Source organism: Heliangelus exortis, chromosome 6, assembly GCF_036169615.1.
Source record: "Heliangelus exortis chromosome 6, bHelExo1.hap1, whole genome shotgun sequence".
NCBI lineage: Eukaryota > Metazoa > Chordata > Aves > Apodiformes > Trochilidae > Heliangelus > Heliangelus exortis.
In genome coordinates, this window is record NC_092427.1 from 30,345,013 (window position 1) to 30,358,930 (window position 13,918).

The 13,918-nt window shown below is 38.2% G+C and overlaps 1 protein-coding gene across 5 annotated transcripts in view; it reads left to right on the top strand.

Moving 5' to 3' along the window:
* DPP4 (dipeptidyl peptidase 4) overlaps window positions 1-11,556 on the top strand; it is a 38,362-nt gene extending 26,806 nt beyond the window's left edge. For all 5 annotated transcript variants that reach the window (XM_071747531.1, XM_071747532.1, XM_071747533.1 and 2 more), the window contains 7 exons: window positions 450-644; window positions 1,641-1,695; window positions 3,343-3,442; window positions 5,044-5,108; window positions 10,119-10,191; window positions 10,441-10,514; window positions 11,380-11,556. In XM_071747531.1, coding sequence (XP_071603632.1) covers window positions 450-644; window positions 1,641-1,695; window positions 3,343-3,442; window positions 5,044-5,108; window positions 10,119-10,191; window positions 10,441-10,514; window positions 11,380-11,478 — 661 coding nt within the window. In that variant the 3' untranslated portion in view covers window positions 11,479-11,556. The remainder of the gene's footprint in view (window positions 1-449; window positions 645-1,640; window positions 1,696-3,342; window positions 3,443-5,043; window positions 5,109-10,118; window positions 10,192-10,440; window positions 10,515-11,379) is intronic.
* Window positions 11,557-13,918: the final 2,362 nt, after the last annotated feature.

The following is a 13,918-nucleotide window of genomic DNA, read 5'->3' on the forward strand; positions in this document are numbered from 1 at the left end:
CAGTTAAAGTGCAGGAAAATATGTTTTTAATTTTCTACAAATGAAGGCTGTTTGTTGATTCCAGTCTTCAACCAAATAAATCGTGGGTAGATGGAACAGAAATCGTTAAAGAGCTGCTTTGAGGCTCAGACGATTAGATCTGCCAACACAAAAAAGAATTTGGTTTGGCTTTCTGATAAGTCACCTAAAGTCACAGTAATGGAAGTTTCTTAGTAGATCGAAAAGCAATAAAATAAATAACCTAGTCTTTCTTGATAAACAGTTGGCATTTTAAAAACGCATTGTTTTTAGTGTCCGGGCAAAGCAGCAGTTTGGAGACAGTCAGTGATGCTTTTCTTATCTGTTCAGCTTTAGTGACCGAAAATTGTCAGCAATAATTGTATTTCAAATGCTTGATGCAAGAATACATAGAGCTTAAATGTCTGAATTCTGTGGTACTTTTCACCTAGGTATGCCGGACCCTGTAGTCAGAAAGTGGATTATACCTTCCAGATGAGCTGGGCTACTTACCTTGCAAGCACCGAGCAGATCATTGTGGCCAGCTTTGATGGCAGAGGAAGTGGATACCAAGGGGATGAAATTATGCATGCAATATACCGAAGGCTGGGAACATATGAAGTGGAAGATCAGATAACAGCAGCCAGGTCAGCTACATTGAAATGATCAACACCTGCTCTTTCTTTTCTGTGCTTATTGTATAGCATCAAAAATGGTGAAAGTTTTAAATGGTCACCTTGAAAAACAACTAAATTCTACTTTAATTTTGTATGCTGAAGTGTGTAACTTATAGGCCAACCATCATTTTATACTTTAAAAAGGTTTAATGCTGTAACAACAAATTTATCGTATCCTTGGTTTTATAGATGTGATAGCTGTCACATTACAGAAGAGCGTGTCTATTAGTACATGTCACGTAATAGAAAAGCATTCTACCAAGGAACTTGGAAGTTTTACTCCAAGCTTTTTGCAAGTTTCTTTTGTGATGGAGTTACTTGTATGAACTTCACGGCCTTTACATCATAGTTCATCTTTGTCACTTGGTTTATGCTTGCAGAATCTCACTAAGCTGAATGATGAGAATCTCATTAAACTGAATGATGTCAGGGTGAATCTCTCAGAATCACAAGGAAGTGATCTTAAAGAGTTTGCATTTTGCGATTTTAAAATGCTAAGTAGTTTAAACAAATAGCATTTCAGAATTTATTTATTTTTTTTAAACCTTGTGTGGTTTTACAGATATATGCCTGCCCCTTACTGCTGCAGTTTGAGTGTTGATCCCCCCACCCCCCTCTTTTTTTTTTTTTTTTCTACTAAAAAAAAAAAAAACAAGGACAAAAATAAAAGGTGAGGGAGGTGGTGAAATCTAAACTAATACAATACAAATGTCAGTGAGTGTAGATGAGGACTTTTACAGAGCATCCAGGGTTTTTTTTTTTCATATGCATAGATTACTTTTTTAATTTCTCAAGGATACACACGCCTGAAGTATGAAGTATGTGTTCATATGCGGTCACTGTGATGAAATGGGAAATGTTTGTTTATAAAACAGAAAGAGGCAGACATGATGGAAAATAAGCATGTCTGTATAATGGCAGATTCCCACAATCCATGAAGCATTTAATTATTCTGCTTGCTTCCAGAAAATTTTCTGAAATGAGCTTTATCGATAAGGACAGAATAGCTATTTGGGGTTGGGTAAGTATTCAAATAAGCTTAGTTGACTTATTATTTAATTGTAGCAACTATTTGCACTGCTGTGTGTTTGCAGTGCTGGAGTACTTAATGTGAGGCACCTCTGGGATCATAGTCCAGTGACTGAACTGATGAAGTACATCTTACAAGTGCCTGTATACATTGTCCCTCTCCAAGTATTCAAGAGCCTTTGAAACAAAAATTAGGACTGTCAGAGGGAGTGAAAACATTTTAATGGGATACTGCCTGGCTATATTTTGTTGAAGCAGTGCTTCCAGCCAGAGGCTAGATTTCTCTTACTTGCAACCTCTTACAGTAGAGGGGAGTGTTTAATAGCATATACACACCCTCTCAGCTGCAAAGCTGTGTAGTGTTATCGTATCTGTTTGATTCAAACTGTGAACATTTCTCTGTCCCAGGCTGCTGTTTCACTGCTTCTTTCTGACATCACAGCAAGTATCCTTGAATGCTCTGCTTAAACATACTATGTTTATGTGTATTTAGGGTTGCATGCAGGATCTTGAATTAAATTGCTACCTGAAATTTGGTCAATACTGGTGACAGGCACCAGTGAATGAAATTACTTGATGGCAGGATGATGGTTGCCTTTAGTAGGTTTCCTTGTAGGGATAAACATCCCTGTGTTGTATAAGGTCAAGTTTAATAGTATTAACTTTAGTGAGAGGGGAATTCTTTCTACAGAATTGGAGGAATCTGACATTACATTAATTTTGTTTAGCCTGGTGAGGCAACTTATTTTTGCATGAATTTAATTACTAAGTATATGCACTCCTTTGCTGATCTAACTGGGAGTACCTAAGGATTGGAGCTGGAGCAAACATGTAAGGGCTGTCAACTGAGATAAAGTTCCATTTGCCTGTCATCTGGTTTCAAGATAGGAATGAGATCCAAAAATTGCTCTTCTCTTTGGATGTGGGTGGGCACATTTTCCTGAATAACCCCTTCAGACTACAGTGAGGAGTGTCATTTGGGCAGGCGATGACATTGTTTAGGTATCTTGCTGCCTGGGTGCTCAAGTGTGTCAGATATTTACTCATCTGTGTATCAGACTAGACTGTGAGTGAATTTTCTGTGCATAGCAAGGAGTGTATTGCTGCACAGTTCCTCCCACAGACTCAGCAGAAGATCCTTTGCTCCCCAGTCAGTCTTGCTCTTGATGCTTTGGAGGAGAGTTAGCAAGTGAGCTGCTGTCGGCCTGCTCTGAGGGAGTTGTAAATTTTTTTGGATGCCCTGGTGTATCTACTCATCAGGCACATTGTGGGCATGAGCTCTGCTTCCATCCGCTCCCCCAGCACTGAGAGGGACGCAGCGGTTCAGCAGTGTCTCGTTTCCTGTCTTTCGCTGCTGCCTACAGTGCTACCAAACGCTCTCATCCTTCACTGAGTCACAGTTCAGTGGCGTTTGTGCCCCTTTTCCCCAGCAGGTTCTCGTTCCTCGGCACCACAGCTGCCACAGGCTGTTTGATGCCTGTTTCCCCCACCGAGCAGGCTGGGTGAGATCTGACCCAGTTTCAGAATGGAGTTCATTAATATGAAAAACGCTGAGCCTATAAATGTCTGATGAACCATTTAGCAGATGGGCCCCATCCTTTTCTTTCCGACTAAAATAACAGCAATGTTTTCTTCTCAGTCTTACGGGGGATATGTGACCTCCATGGTGCTTGGCTCTGGAAGCGGTGTGTTCAAGTGTGGAATAGCGGTTGCCCCTGTGTCACGTTGGCAATATTATGGTATGTGATGGCTTCCTCGTAACAATGATTCCCATATGTCTTGCAGTGCACATGCTACAAAGTATTGATTCATAGCACAGAACCTTGGTTCTTTACTACATGCCACGTAAATGCCTCTTGGTCTGTTTTTATGAACTCATGGGTACTGCGTTTCAGAATTGCCTAAATCTTATTTCCCACTTTAAAAAGCCAGATCCACAATTCCAGGCAATCTCTTTAATTCCAGGTAATCTCATTTTAATTTAAAGAAGGTTAAATTGTAGTAATATTTCTGGTGTTCCTGCAACAGGTCTGTGTTTGCTTTCCAACACTGAGACCGGTGTTCTGGGTGTTCTGAGGCCGGTATTTGCATCAGAAATCCATCACTGCTAGACTTTACTTCTTCAAAATGCTACTTTCCTTAGAATAACAAACAATGAGGCTTAACATCAAACTTGCATTGTGATTTACTCAAAGTGAAAGAATAGTATTTAATTGCCTCTTTTTTTTCTTTTGTAGTGTAAAATTTGTATTTTATAAATCTAATTAATCTTAAGATAGCTTGATGCGAGGAAAGCCTGAACAAGTGGACAAGTCTCTACATGCTTCAAGCTTATATTGTGTAAGGTTGTAGTTGCATGAGGCTATAAATGCAGTTATAGGGGCCCTCCTCCCAGTGTATATATAGTGTATCTGTAAGTAAAAATACAATATGTGCTGGTACAATGTGACATGATTTTGGTTTGGCTTTGTCCACAAACATTCAAAGGAAAGCTTTTCCTGACAAATCTCTGCTAAATAAGGCATAATTTACGATTCCATATCTAGCACAGTGGCTGTTTAATGGTGTGTTTTGTGCTCTGGCTAATTCAGCGGATCAAATCACACTGCCAAGTATTAGCACTAGTCCCTTGAGGGTGAAGAGATGCTTCATATTGGTTTCAATATGAATATTAGAGTATAGCAGGAAGTATTTTTAACTCAAGATCGGGATCTCTAGAATTCCACATTTAGTTGATTAGATAAAGGAGAGGGTTACAGAGACATGCTCACTCAGCATAAGAAAACCTCATGTGACAATGGTGATGAGAAGTAAAATGAACATTAGACTATGGCAACAGAGCATAGATTTGTATGGCTTAAAATAAAGCAGCAAATGTCCAAAAAAGCATAATATGATATCAAGCTGAAAAGTCTATGGGAAATCAGACACTTATTTTGACTACATAAGACTGTAGAGCCTAATCTACTGTGACATTTTCATTTATAGATTTTAAGTAGTAAACAGTTAGATAAAATATCTTAAGGTTTTTTTTCAAATGATAGTCATTTAGTGCAGAATTTTTAGTAATTTTCTTAGGCTTACTGAAAGAATAACAATAAGGTAACATTGACACGATGTACTTTATTAATATTCAGCATTCAGGTGTCCATGGCAACAAGAAGATTAAATATTCTGAATAATGGTGGTTACCTACATGCCTCTTTGTGGAAAACCTGGTGGCTTTTGTTTGTTTAATTTCCAGTATTCATTCTTACTGTTTGTAGCAGTGGGTAAAATTTCTGATAGAAAAAACTTAAAATTAAGCAGCATGTTCTGGTTTTGTTTTTTTTAATTACAGATTCAATATACACAGAGCGATACATGGGCCTTCCTATAGCAAGTGATAATCTGAAAAACTATAATGTAAGAAAAAAATCAATTTATTTCTTTTCTAGAGCACTCTATTTTTCTTTATGAAGTCTAGTTCCTTCCCTATAGGAAGAAATGTTTGTTTCTTCTTTCTAGCAATAACTGTTGCATTGTGCTTTTAAAGGCTGTAGTCTCATGCACTTGGATTTGCTTGAGGCTGTTACTCTTTGCTATATAGTATGGGTTTTCTGTTTATTTAGTGTGTTGGGGGTTTGTTATTGTGTGTTTTTTTGGGTTTGGTTTTTTTTTTTTTTAAATGCAGTTCCATTTGACTACTTTGCAGACTGTAAAACAAGCAGTAAAAACTGATTTAGTTTAAAATTTAATATGCTCATGTGCAAGCTATGCTTTATCTTAAACAACATTTCCACCAAAACAAAAGTACTCCACTTCTTTCAGAAATGTAATTTTTTAAAATGGGTATTGCATGAACTTTCTTGCTTTAGGAATCTGCAAGATTTTTTTTCAGGGCAAGCAATATTTCCTACATATTAGGAAACTTTGACAGGGAGGTAACTCTACCGTGATCCTATCAAAGTCCAGACCAACTGACAACCAGTGGTTTTGGGGCTGGAATTTTGTCCCCATCTCTGTGAACTCAGTGTGTCCAAGGTTTGGTCTAAGGGGACAGATGTTTGCCCAGACATGAGGGAATTTCCAAGTGTTCTGATGAGAGCAAAATACATGTAGATTGTTTGTCCCTATTATGGCATGATGGTTTGACTTGCTCTTCCTTTGTGCCAGCTGCTTTTTGTGATGTCAAGGGCTTTTTGAAGTCACAGGAAGCTGCACTTAGGGCAGAGCAGCCCAAACCTCTGTAAGGTTTTGTTAAATTTCAGATTTAGGTGGAAATAAAGTGGCTGTTGGAAAACAGAGGGATCTGAGGGGTGCCGTGATTATTGTCATGTTTCACAGAGGTGTTCAGACATGGTGATACTGTGACCAAACATGCATGTCAGGCAAAGAGATGGGGCATTCTCTGTATTGTGGTTGGTAAATAGGCTAGAAGACAGCTGAGCACTGATTGTGTCTTAATGCACAGGGGTGAAAAGGGTTGGGGGGTTGTTGCATTGATTTAAAAGTATAGTAAAACATATAAATACACATGTATATGGAGTGAAATGTCTGTTTTGACATATCACTACAGTAATCTAATTGTGTCAGCTGCTGTATCAGGTGTTCTGGTCAAACTGATGAGCAATGGTAGTAACTGCTGGGACACTTGGTACTGTGCCTGCCACTTCTAACCAGCAAGCTGCTCGGGCCCCTCGGGGACTGACCAGCCACCTGCAGCCGCCTGCCTGCCTTTTTCCAAATGTGTTTCTTTAAGATAGTGGGAACAGTAGGAGGTCTGCGAGGTAGCAGTGTAAATAGAAGTTACTGTCGTTGTGCAGAACGAATGTTAACGCTCTGGGTGCACAAAGTCATTCACCAGCTTCACAGCACAGATGGCAACAGAGGACTGTTTAATCCTTTCAAGCCAGGAGTCGGATTTTCTTGGCATAGTATCCATTGCTGGCAATGGACACGTTGAAACTGCCAGTACCAAAGAGCGAAAGGTTTCAAATGTGTTACTCAGAGGACTAATTGGGGAGAATGGTGGCTAGATGGAGGAGGGGTAATTGCACAGATCAGATTGTCTCACTTCGCTGCTCCTTCTAGAGATAGCAAAACGCAACTGAAGTCCTCATTTGTTGTCGAAAGCCCCAAGGAATATATTGCTTTTCCATATAAACTGGGAGTGGGTGGGTTGTGTAGGTGAGGGGAGAGTGGGGCAGGGATAGCTCACAAAGTGAGGGGTTTCTTTCATGTCGCATCAATAGAAGAGTTGTGGGACGCTGTTGCTGAAGACCCTTACTCACTTCAGGCAGCCTTCTGGCCCCTTGTTGCTGATGAGAGCTGTTTTCTGAATTGAATGGTTTTTAGCAAGTAAATGCAAAACATGTACCGAAAGCTCTCCTAGATGAAGCTGTTAAAGCATTTTTGAACTGTTAACTTCATGCTGTCAGACTGCATCCGCTATGAAGCTGGCTTGAAAAGTGAAAGGTTGCATAAATTCTGTACTGTGTGCCTTAATTTAAAAGGAATGGGACTGTGTACACACCTGATTAGAGAAGATGGCATGCTGCTAGGTTCGTTCCTAATGTGCAGTGTTATTAATGACTGTGAATATATAGTCTCAAGAAACTAGATATGGTAAGAGGGCTACACTCTGTCTTACTATGACATTAGGTTTCACATCTATTGAAGGAAGAGAATCCGAGATGTTAAATACTCTTTGTCAAGATTAAAGCCCGGGGGATGGCTTGCCCTCCTTTAAGTAGGCCAATTAGGTGTGATCAGTGCCTTTTAATGTAGTGGTGTAAAAGAAAGGAGCAAGCCTTAAGTGGAGCTCCCAATATGTTTAATTGTGTAGAGAGGGATCCCAGGCTGGATGGCAGAGAAGTTGTCTGCCCAGGAAGACGTCCCTGAGTAAAAGATTAGAGACTAAATAAGGACAGAGCACTAGAGGTCAGATGCAGTAGCCATGGAAAGCATACCGAAGAGACTGTTCAACTTGTGAGAAGATTATTTTGCAGTTCACTCTGAATTTGATATGCTTTTGGCAAGTGTTTGAAACAGTCATAGATTTGGCAATCTTTTTCTAGCAGATTTGAAATGTTCAGTCCTTAAGAACTGCTGCATCATTAGGTTATGCAAAACAGGGTACAATTTTGTAAATATGCCATCTTGTACTGATTTGACATTTGTTCTATTATCTGAGAATATGCTAAAGGGAGAGAGACCTTCAGTTTCAGCCAAACCTTAACTTGTTTGTGGAGTGCTGATAAAATGTTGACTGCTGTGTGATCTTTAGAAAAGCCAGTTAAACTCAGCAGGACCCAATTCTCAGTACTTGTACATGTTACCTTTGCAGAACCTTTGTCCTGGCAGTATAACTGAAACAGAAGGGGTAAATTAAGTTGTATTTATTTGCTGTCCACTTGAGGATTGTTCAGTTGATATAGCTGTCGTTTTCTGCTGGAACTGTGCCTGAGATTGCTTCCTATCTTGCAATATTCTTTTTTGGCCAAAGTACTGTAACCTCAAAGTATGTTTTAGGGCAGGAACTCTTTATGTTGAGTATGGGTTGCAAGACATAAAGAATGAGAGAATATTTCTGTCATGTATTCATTTTTTCTAAAATATTGCACAAATAGCTTTACTTTGTTTAATGCTAGGAGGGGTAAAAATAGTGAAATCCTTTTTCTAAAATTTCTTTTGGAAAGTCCAGTTCTCAGAAGTGTAGCTCAAGTCAAGCTCTCACTCAAACAAGCACTGATTTGCTGAAAGAATACAGTCTATTGTTTCCCTCTGTACTTGTGGAAGAGGACATATTCAAAGAATATCATTCCATTTCTTTCCTTTTTAACACTGAGACATTAATTGTTCTTTTGGTCAGCTGCTGTACCAGTGCTTCTCACTGAATCAGTCTCCTGATTTTAGCAGTCTCATAACTATCTGTTCTTACTGCATGATTCCAACTCATTTCAATATATGGTGTCACACTTCCCGTGTGCAAGGATTTCCATATATTAGGCAGGATTTCTGGTGCTCTGCAGCTTTTCCCTATCAAAAGAAGGAAATTGCAGTGTTATGGATTGGAGGGTGCTTTCTTTTTTTCTCTCAGACAAACTTAGTTCTTTGTAGTTATTCAGCCAAATTTAAAAAGCATTCCAGTTATGAGAGAGTTATCAGTTATAACGTTGTGGTACGTTATTCTGCCATGGCAAAAAAAATTTAGTATTTATGCTTCATTTAAAGATTCATGAACGCACAAGAGACATAAGGAAATTAAAGCACTCTTCTGTCTTGGTAATATAATGCATTTGCCTTTCTGGGGGTATTAGATGCAAATCTCTGTGCATGGATACAGCCTTAGCACAAGGTGAGAAGAAAAAAAAACACGGAACATCATGTTTTGTTCCTAGTTTTTACTATTTTTACCTTGCTTTAGTAGCTTTTCAGCTGCTGTTATATAGAGAAACATTCCAGGTGGATTCAGTCATTTAGAGAATCCCTTTCATGTTGCTAATAGAAGGAAATAAAATTCAACTTATTTTTCCCCATTATTCTGGTTGTCTTACTAAGCCTAAACTATGTTGTCTCTTGCCCCTTCTTCCTGCTCTCAGGGCAGAGCACGATCCTGTTCCCTTTCCGTGCCCAAATTAAAGACCTTACCTGCTATCCTCACTTTCCTCATTCGTTAGTACCTAGTCACAGCAGCAAGCCAGGTGGTTAGTATGTTTAAGGAAATGGGTTGTTTCTATGTTTTTTCTTCATTAATCTTAGTTGCTGATTATTTTTTTTTCCTCACTGTATTGCATTTCAATTCCCAAAATGTAGCTTGACTTCTATTTATAGATTTTGTCTATTTTTTTCCCCCTTCAGGCATTTCTCTGTCATATTTGGGGATGAGCATTGTTCTAAATTTCTAATCAGTCATTTTTTATTTGTGGCTAATGAAATACTAGCTCTGTTGGCTTACTTACAGGTAAACTAGTGTACATTTTGGTGGGGAAGATAAACCCACGTAGCCTCTGCAATAGCTATTCCCTGCTATCATAGGGTGCACTGTTGCCATGGCAACATTTTTTAACTTGTCTGCAGTCGTGCAGGAAACCTATGGCAAGTGGTGTGCTGCAGGCTAACAACATGTTAGCAATGCATTAAATGTGTATCTCACTCACAAAGCTCTTCCCCTCTGGAATTGCCTGGTACTTTGCAGACATCAGCCTTGTGAATAACTGCAGCCCAGTGCAGTGGTTTGAGTGTGAGCACAGTGCCATTGGGTATGTGACCATGCTACCTGGGGGCATAATAGGGGATGGGGAGGCAGGGGAGGAGCAGGGGTTGTTTTTATCTGAAGGATCCCAGATCGTGTCAACAGGAATCAAAGTCATCTCTTAGCAAGTCATCTTCAAATGCATAGGACCTTTTTTCTTCTTTCTCCTTTAATTTCAGACTTCAACAGTAATGGCCAGAGCTGAAAAATTCAAGGAAGTTGAATATCTCCTTATTCATGGAACAGCAGATGGTGAGTTGTAGTTAATTAGACATTTTAGTCTTGCAGACAGGTTCACAATTCTACTACTGACAAAACAAAAGCATGAAGGGGCAAGGCAGTTACATTTGCATCAATAAAATAATACTGCTTTCTGCAACTAATTTATGTTTCAGTCAGCAGCGCTGGGGAGTCTTCTTGTTCGTTGATTTGCTTTTCCCCCAGAGCATTACAGAGGCAATTTTTTTGTTTAACTTTTCCCTCTTTTGTTTCCCTTTTCAGATAACGTTCACTTTCAGCAAGCAGCGCAGATTTCCAAAGCTCTTGTTGATGCTGAAGTGGATTTTCAGGCAATGGTATAGTTCTTTTGTTTATCATCATATAAATGAGTTTGGATTACAAGAATAATAGCAAAAAGCTCCCTGTTGTTGGGTATGAATCAAATGCCATCTTAAACGGAAGTTCACATACTTGCATTTAATGATTAGTAACTGGGATTTTAATATAATACTCCCATGTATTTTTCTGTACAAGAACAAATGCAAAGCACCTCGTTCTCCTATTTGACCCCATTTACATAATCTTTCGTTCATTTTTTTTGTCCTCAGACAGACAGCCAAGTCAATTACAGTCTTTGCATATAGCTGAAGTCCAATAGATAGTATTTTACAGATAGAATATAAGGAAAGATTAATTTCAGTTAAGCCCAAGATAACTTGTCTATCACCTCTGGTGTTTCTCTATTGAACTTCTAAGGCATAGTTATTTGCCCTTTCTTATGCTGTACATGGTAACTCTCAGACTAAGGCACAAGCTCTTCATTTCCTATTTATCTTCTCCCAGACCTTGGGGAGCAGTGCTTAAAAGGATTAAATATAGAAGAAAGCCCAATGCACATTAGCGCATGGTTGTCCTTCAGCCAAACTTGCAGGGCTTAGAGTGCAGACATCAGACATCAGTCTGAGCTGCATCTCCCCTCTGTGCCAACAAGCCAAGTATTTATTTTGTATTTGAGTATGAATAGATGCTGTATCTGACACACAAAGCAGGAACTAAAGTACTGTAGCAGCATCCCACCACCCTCCTGTCTTTGCTTCCAGGCTGAATTAGCCTCACGCTGGGGTAATTTTAAATGGCTGTACATTTTTATGTCTGTCGTGTTTGATTTATATCATCTAGATGTTGCTAAACTAACATTCTCTGCATTTTTCTTTCCCACAGTGGTACACAGACAAAGACCACGCCATCAGCGGTCAAGCACATAAGCACATTTATACCCATATGAGCCACTTCATAAAGCAGTGTTTCTCACTGCCCTAACACCAGTGTTTTCTTTGTTCATGATGGTACTTCTCAAAAAAACTCTGTAGAAAGTATAAACTTCATGATTGAAGAAGAGCTAAGGGTCAGCTCTTGGGATAGCTGTGTGCACAATGAAATGCCAATCTTTAAATTATTTCTGTTGCCCAGCAACTACTGCATTTTTATTGTTTGTGTGTGATCAGGACTTAACAGCACCAGAATGTAGGTCTATTGATGACTTCCAGAAAGCATGGTATTTGATTGTATCAGTATCTTTTAATATTCCACTCTGAAAGAGAAACAATACAGTTTCTATAATAGGGAAATAAAAGATGAAAATTGTCACAGAGGAACCAAGGTGGAGATCAGTTGAGGAACAAAAGTAATAATGTTCCAACAAAAATAAAATTAACCCTGTGGTCACTTCTGTGAAAATATTGATAATTCTTTTAACAGATTTTGCAGAAATTACCTAACTCTTAATCAAGTACTATTTTGGAAACAGTGGTGGGGATACTGCAATATTAAGATTTTTCTATACACAATGAAACTTTGTTTGCTGCAGCTTCTTGAGTTAGTATTTTTTCTGCAATCTCTTGGATTGCAATTATAGACATCTTTCAAGAAAAGCACCAAAGCTTTCACCAAAGAAAGAATGATGATACCTGTTCAAACCAATGGCACTGGATCTCTTTATTTCCTATCATAGTACTGTGATTTTAGGTTACTGTATAGCGAAAATGACTGATACTTGAGAATCTGCACTGGTAGATCCTTTTCTCTGAGAACTCTAGCAACCCATCATTGTTTTGCTATGAGAAAGATTTTTTTTTTTTTTTTTTTTTTAAAAAAAAAAAAAGGGTTTACTATTTACTACCTGCTTTTCTTTGCAGCCCATAGTAAAACTTTATCTTCAGCACTCCAGGTAGGCTTCTCCATCTGAAGATAAGATTAGTTTTCTTAATTTCACATAGAAATGATGCAACCAGCTTCTATTGGAAACTGTGCTGCCTTATAATAATAAAGAGATTATGCTATGGAGTAGTAGTCTGTATCATTGAAAGTGTTGCTCAAGAAACCAACTTGTAGAATTTTACAAATATCCATTAATTCTGACAGACTTACACTGAAGTTTCTGCTTTTATATAGTGGTACCATGAAATGATTAACATGATTATCTAACACTTAGCTTCTTGATATTAGATGCCAGTGCATGATTATGTATGTTTTTTGGGTTACTAGGGACATATTAGGTGTGAATGTAAAAGTACAGACACATAAAGCTTGTCGGAGGAGAATGTCAAGACAGTTTCTGCAGCTTGTACTTAAATGAGTAAAAGAAAGGTGGAAAACAAGGCTTTGGTTTCAGAAACAAACCAAAAACACCTTGACTCACAAAATAAGTTTTTGGGAAGTAAATTATTGAGGGGTATTAGAGATAAAATCTCAGGGTCAATTTATTAGTGTTTCTAATGTAGACTGGAACTGCTTTTAACTTTGTGTAGTCTACAGGCTTTCAGTTGTCTACAAGAAGTTACAGGATCCACATCGCTGATTCTGTTAACTCAAGGGAAGGAAACATAAATCAGTATAAACACAGATCATAGTAATGCAGGTAGGTTATTAAAAAATTACCAGTTTCTGGATGGGGTAAAATAATTTTGGGTTTTGGGGGTTTTTTAGGGTTTTTTAAAATGTTTTCTCTCCTACTGTCAGAAAGATGTATTTATAAATTAAAAAAACTAGCTTAATCAGGCTATCATACTTACTAAAGAACAGCAAATATTCCCTTAGTGTAATCATAAAAAAAACGACAAAAACAAAAAGCAACCACCTTTTAAATAAATAAAACTAAAAATTATATGATCTGGGTAAGTCTTTCATTAAGTAAAGATACAGTTCCTTTTGTATCTGACCTACCTTACTATCATCTCACTGGGAAACTCTTCTACCCTGGATACATAGTCTCATTTTAACTTTCTTATCTTTGAGGCATAAAAACATACAATGACAATGATCTTATATTTCTCTGTCCTAAAAGCATCTTTAAAAATAGAGCATGATGCAACTTCTAAAACAAACAAAAGATATTTTATTGCTATAGTAAGTGTCTAAATAAACATCAACTTAGTGTATAATTTTCTCTCCATTAACTCTCACTTGGGTCCAAAAAATAATGCAGGCAACAGGACAATAGAGCTGCCTCAGGGACCTGACAAGTTGCTTGAAATGCAGGAGCACTGGTAAATAACTAAACCTGAGTCAGAGAAGAAAGCTCATTTCATTAATGTCTGAAGCCACCACTCAGAACCAGTTTGTGCCTGATGAAGTGCCACATGCTAGAGTTAGTAAGGCACCTAGAAATTACCTTTTTCTCTGTATTTTTTTCCATGCGAAATAGATACTTGTGGTCAACTTGTGAAATGGAGTATGTTGTACAATACACTTTGTGTAAAAT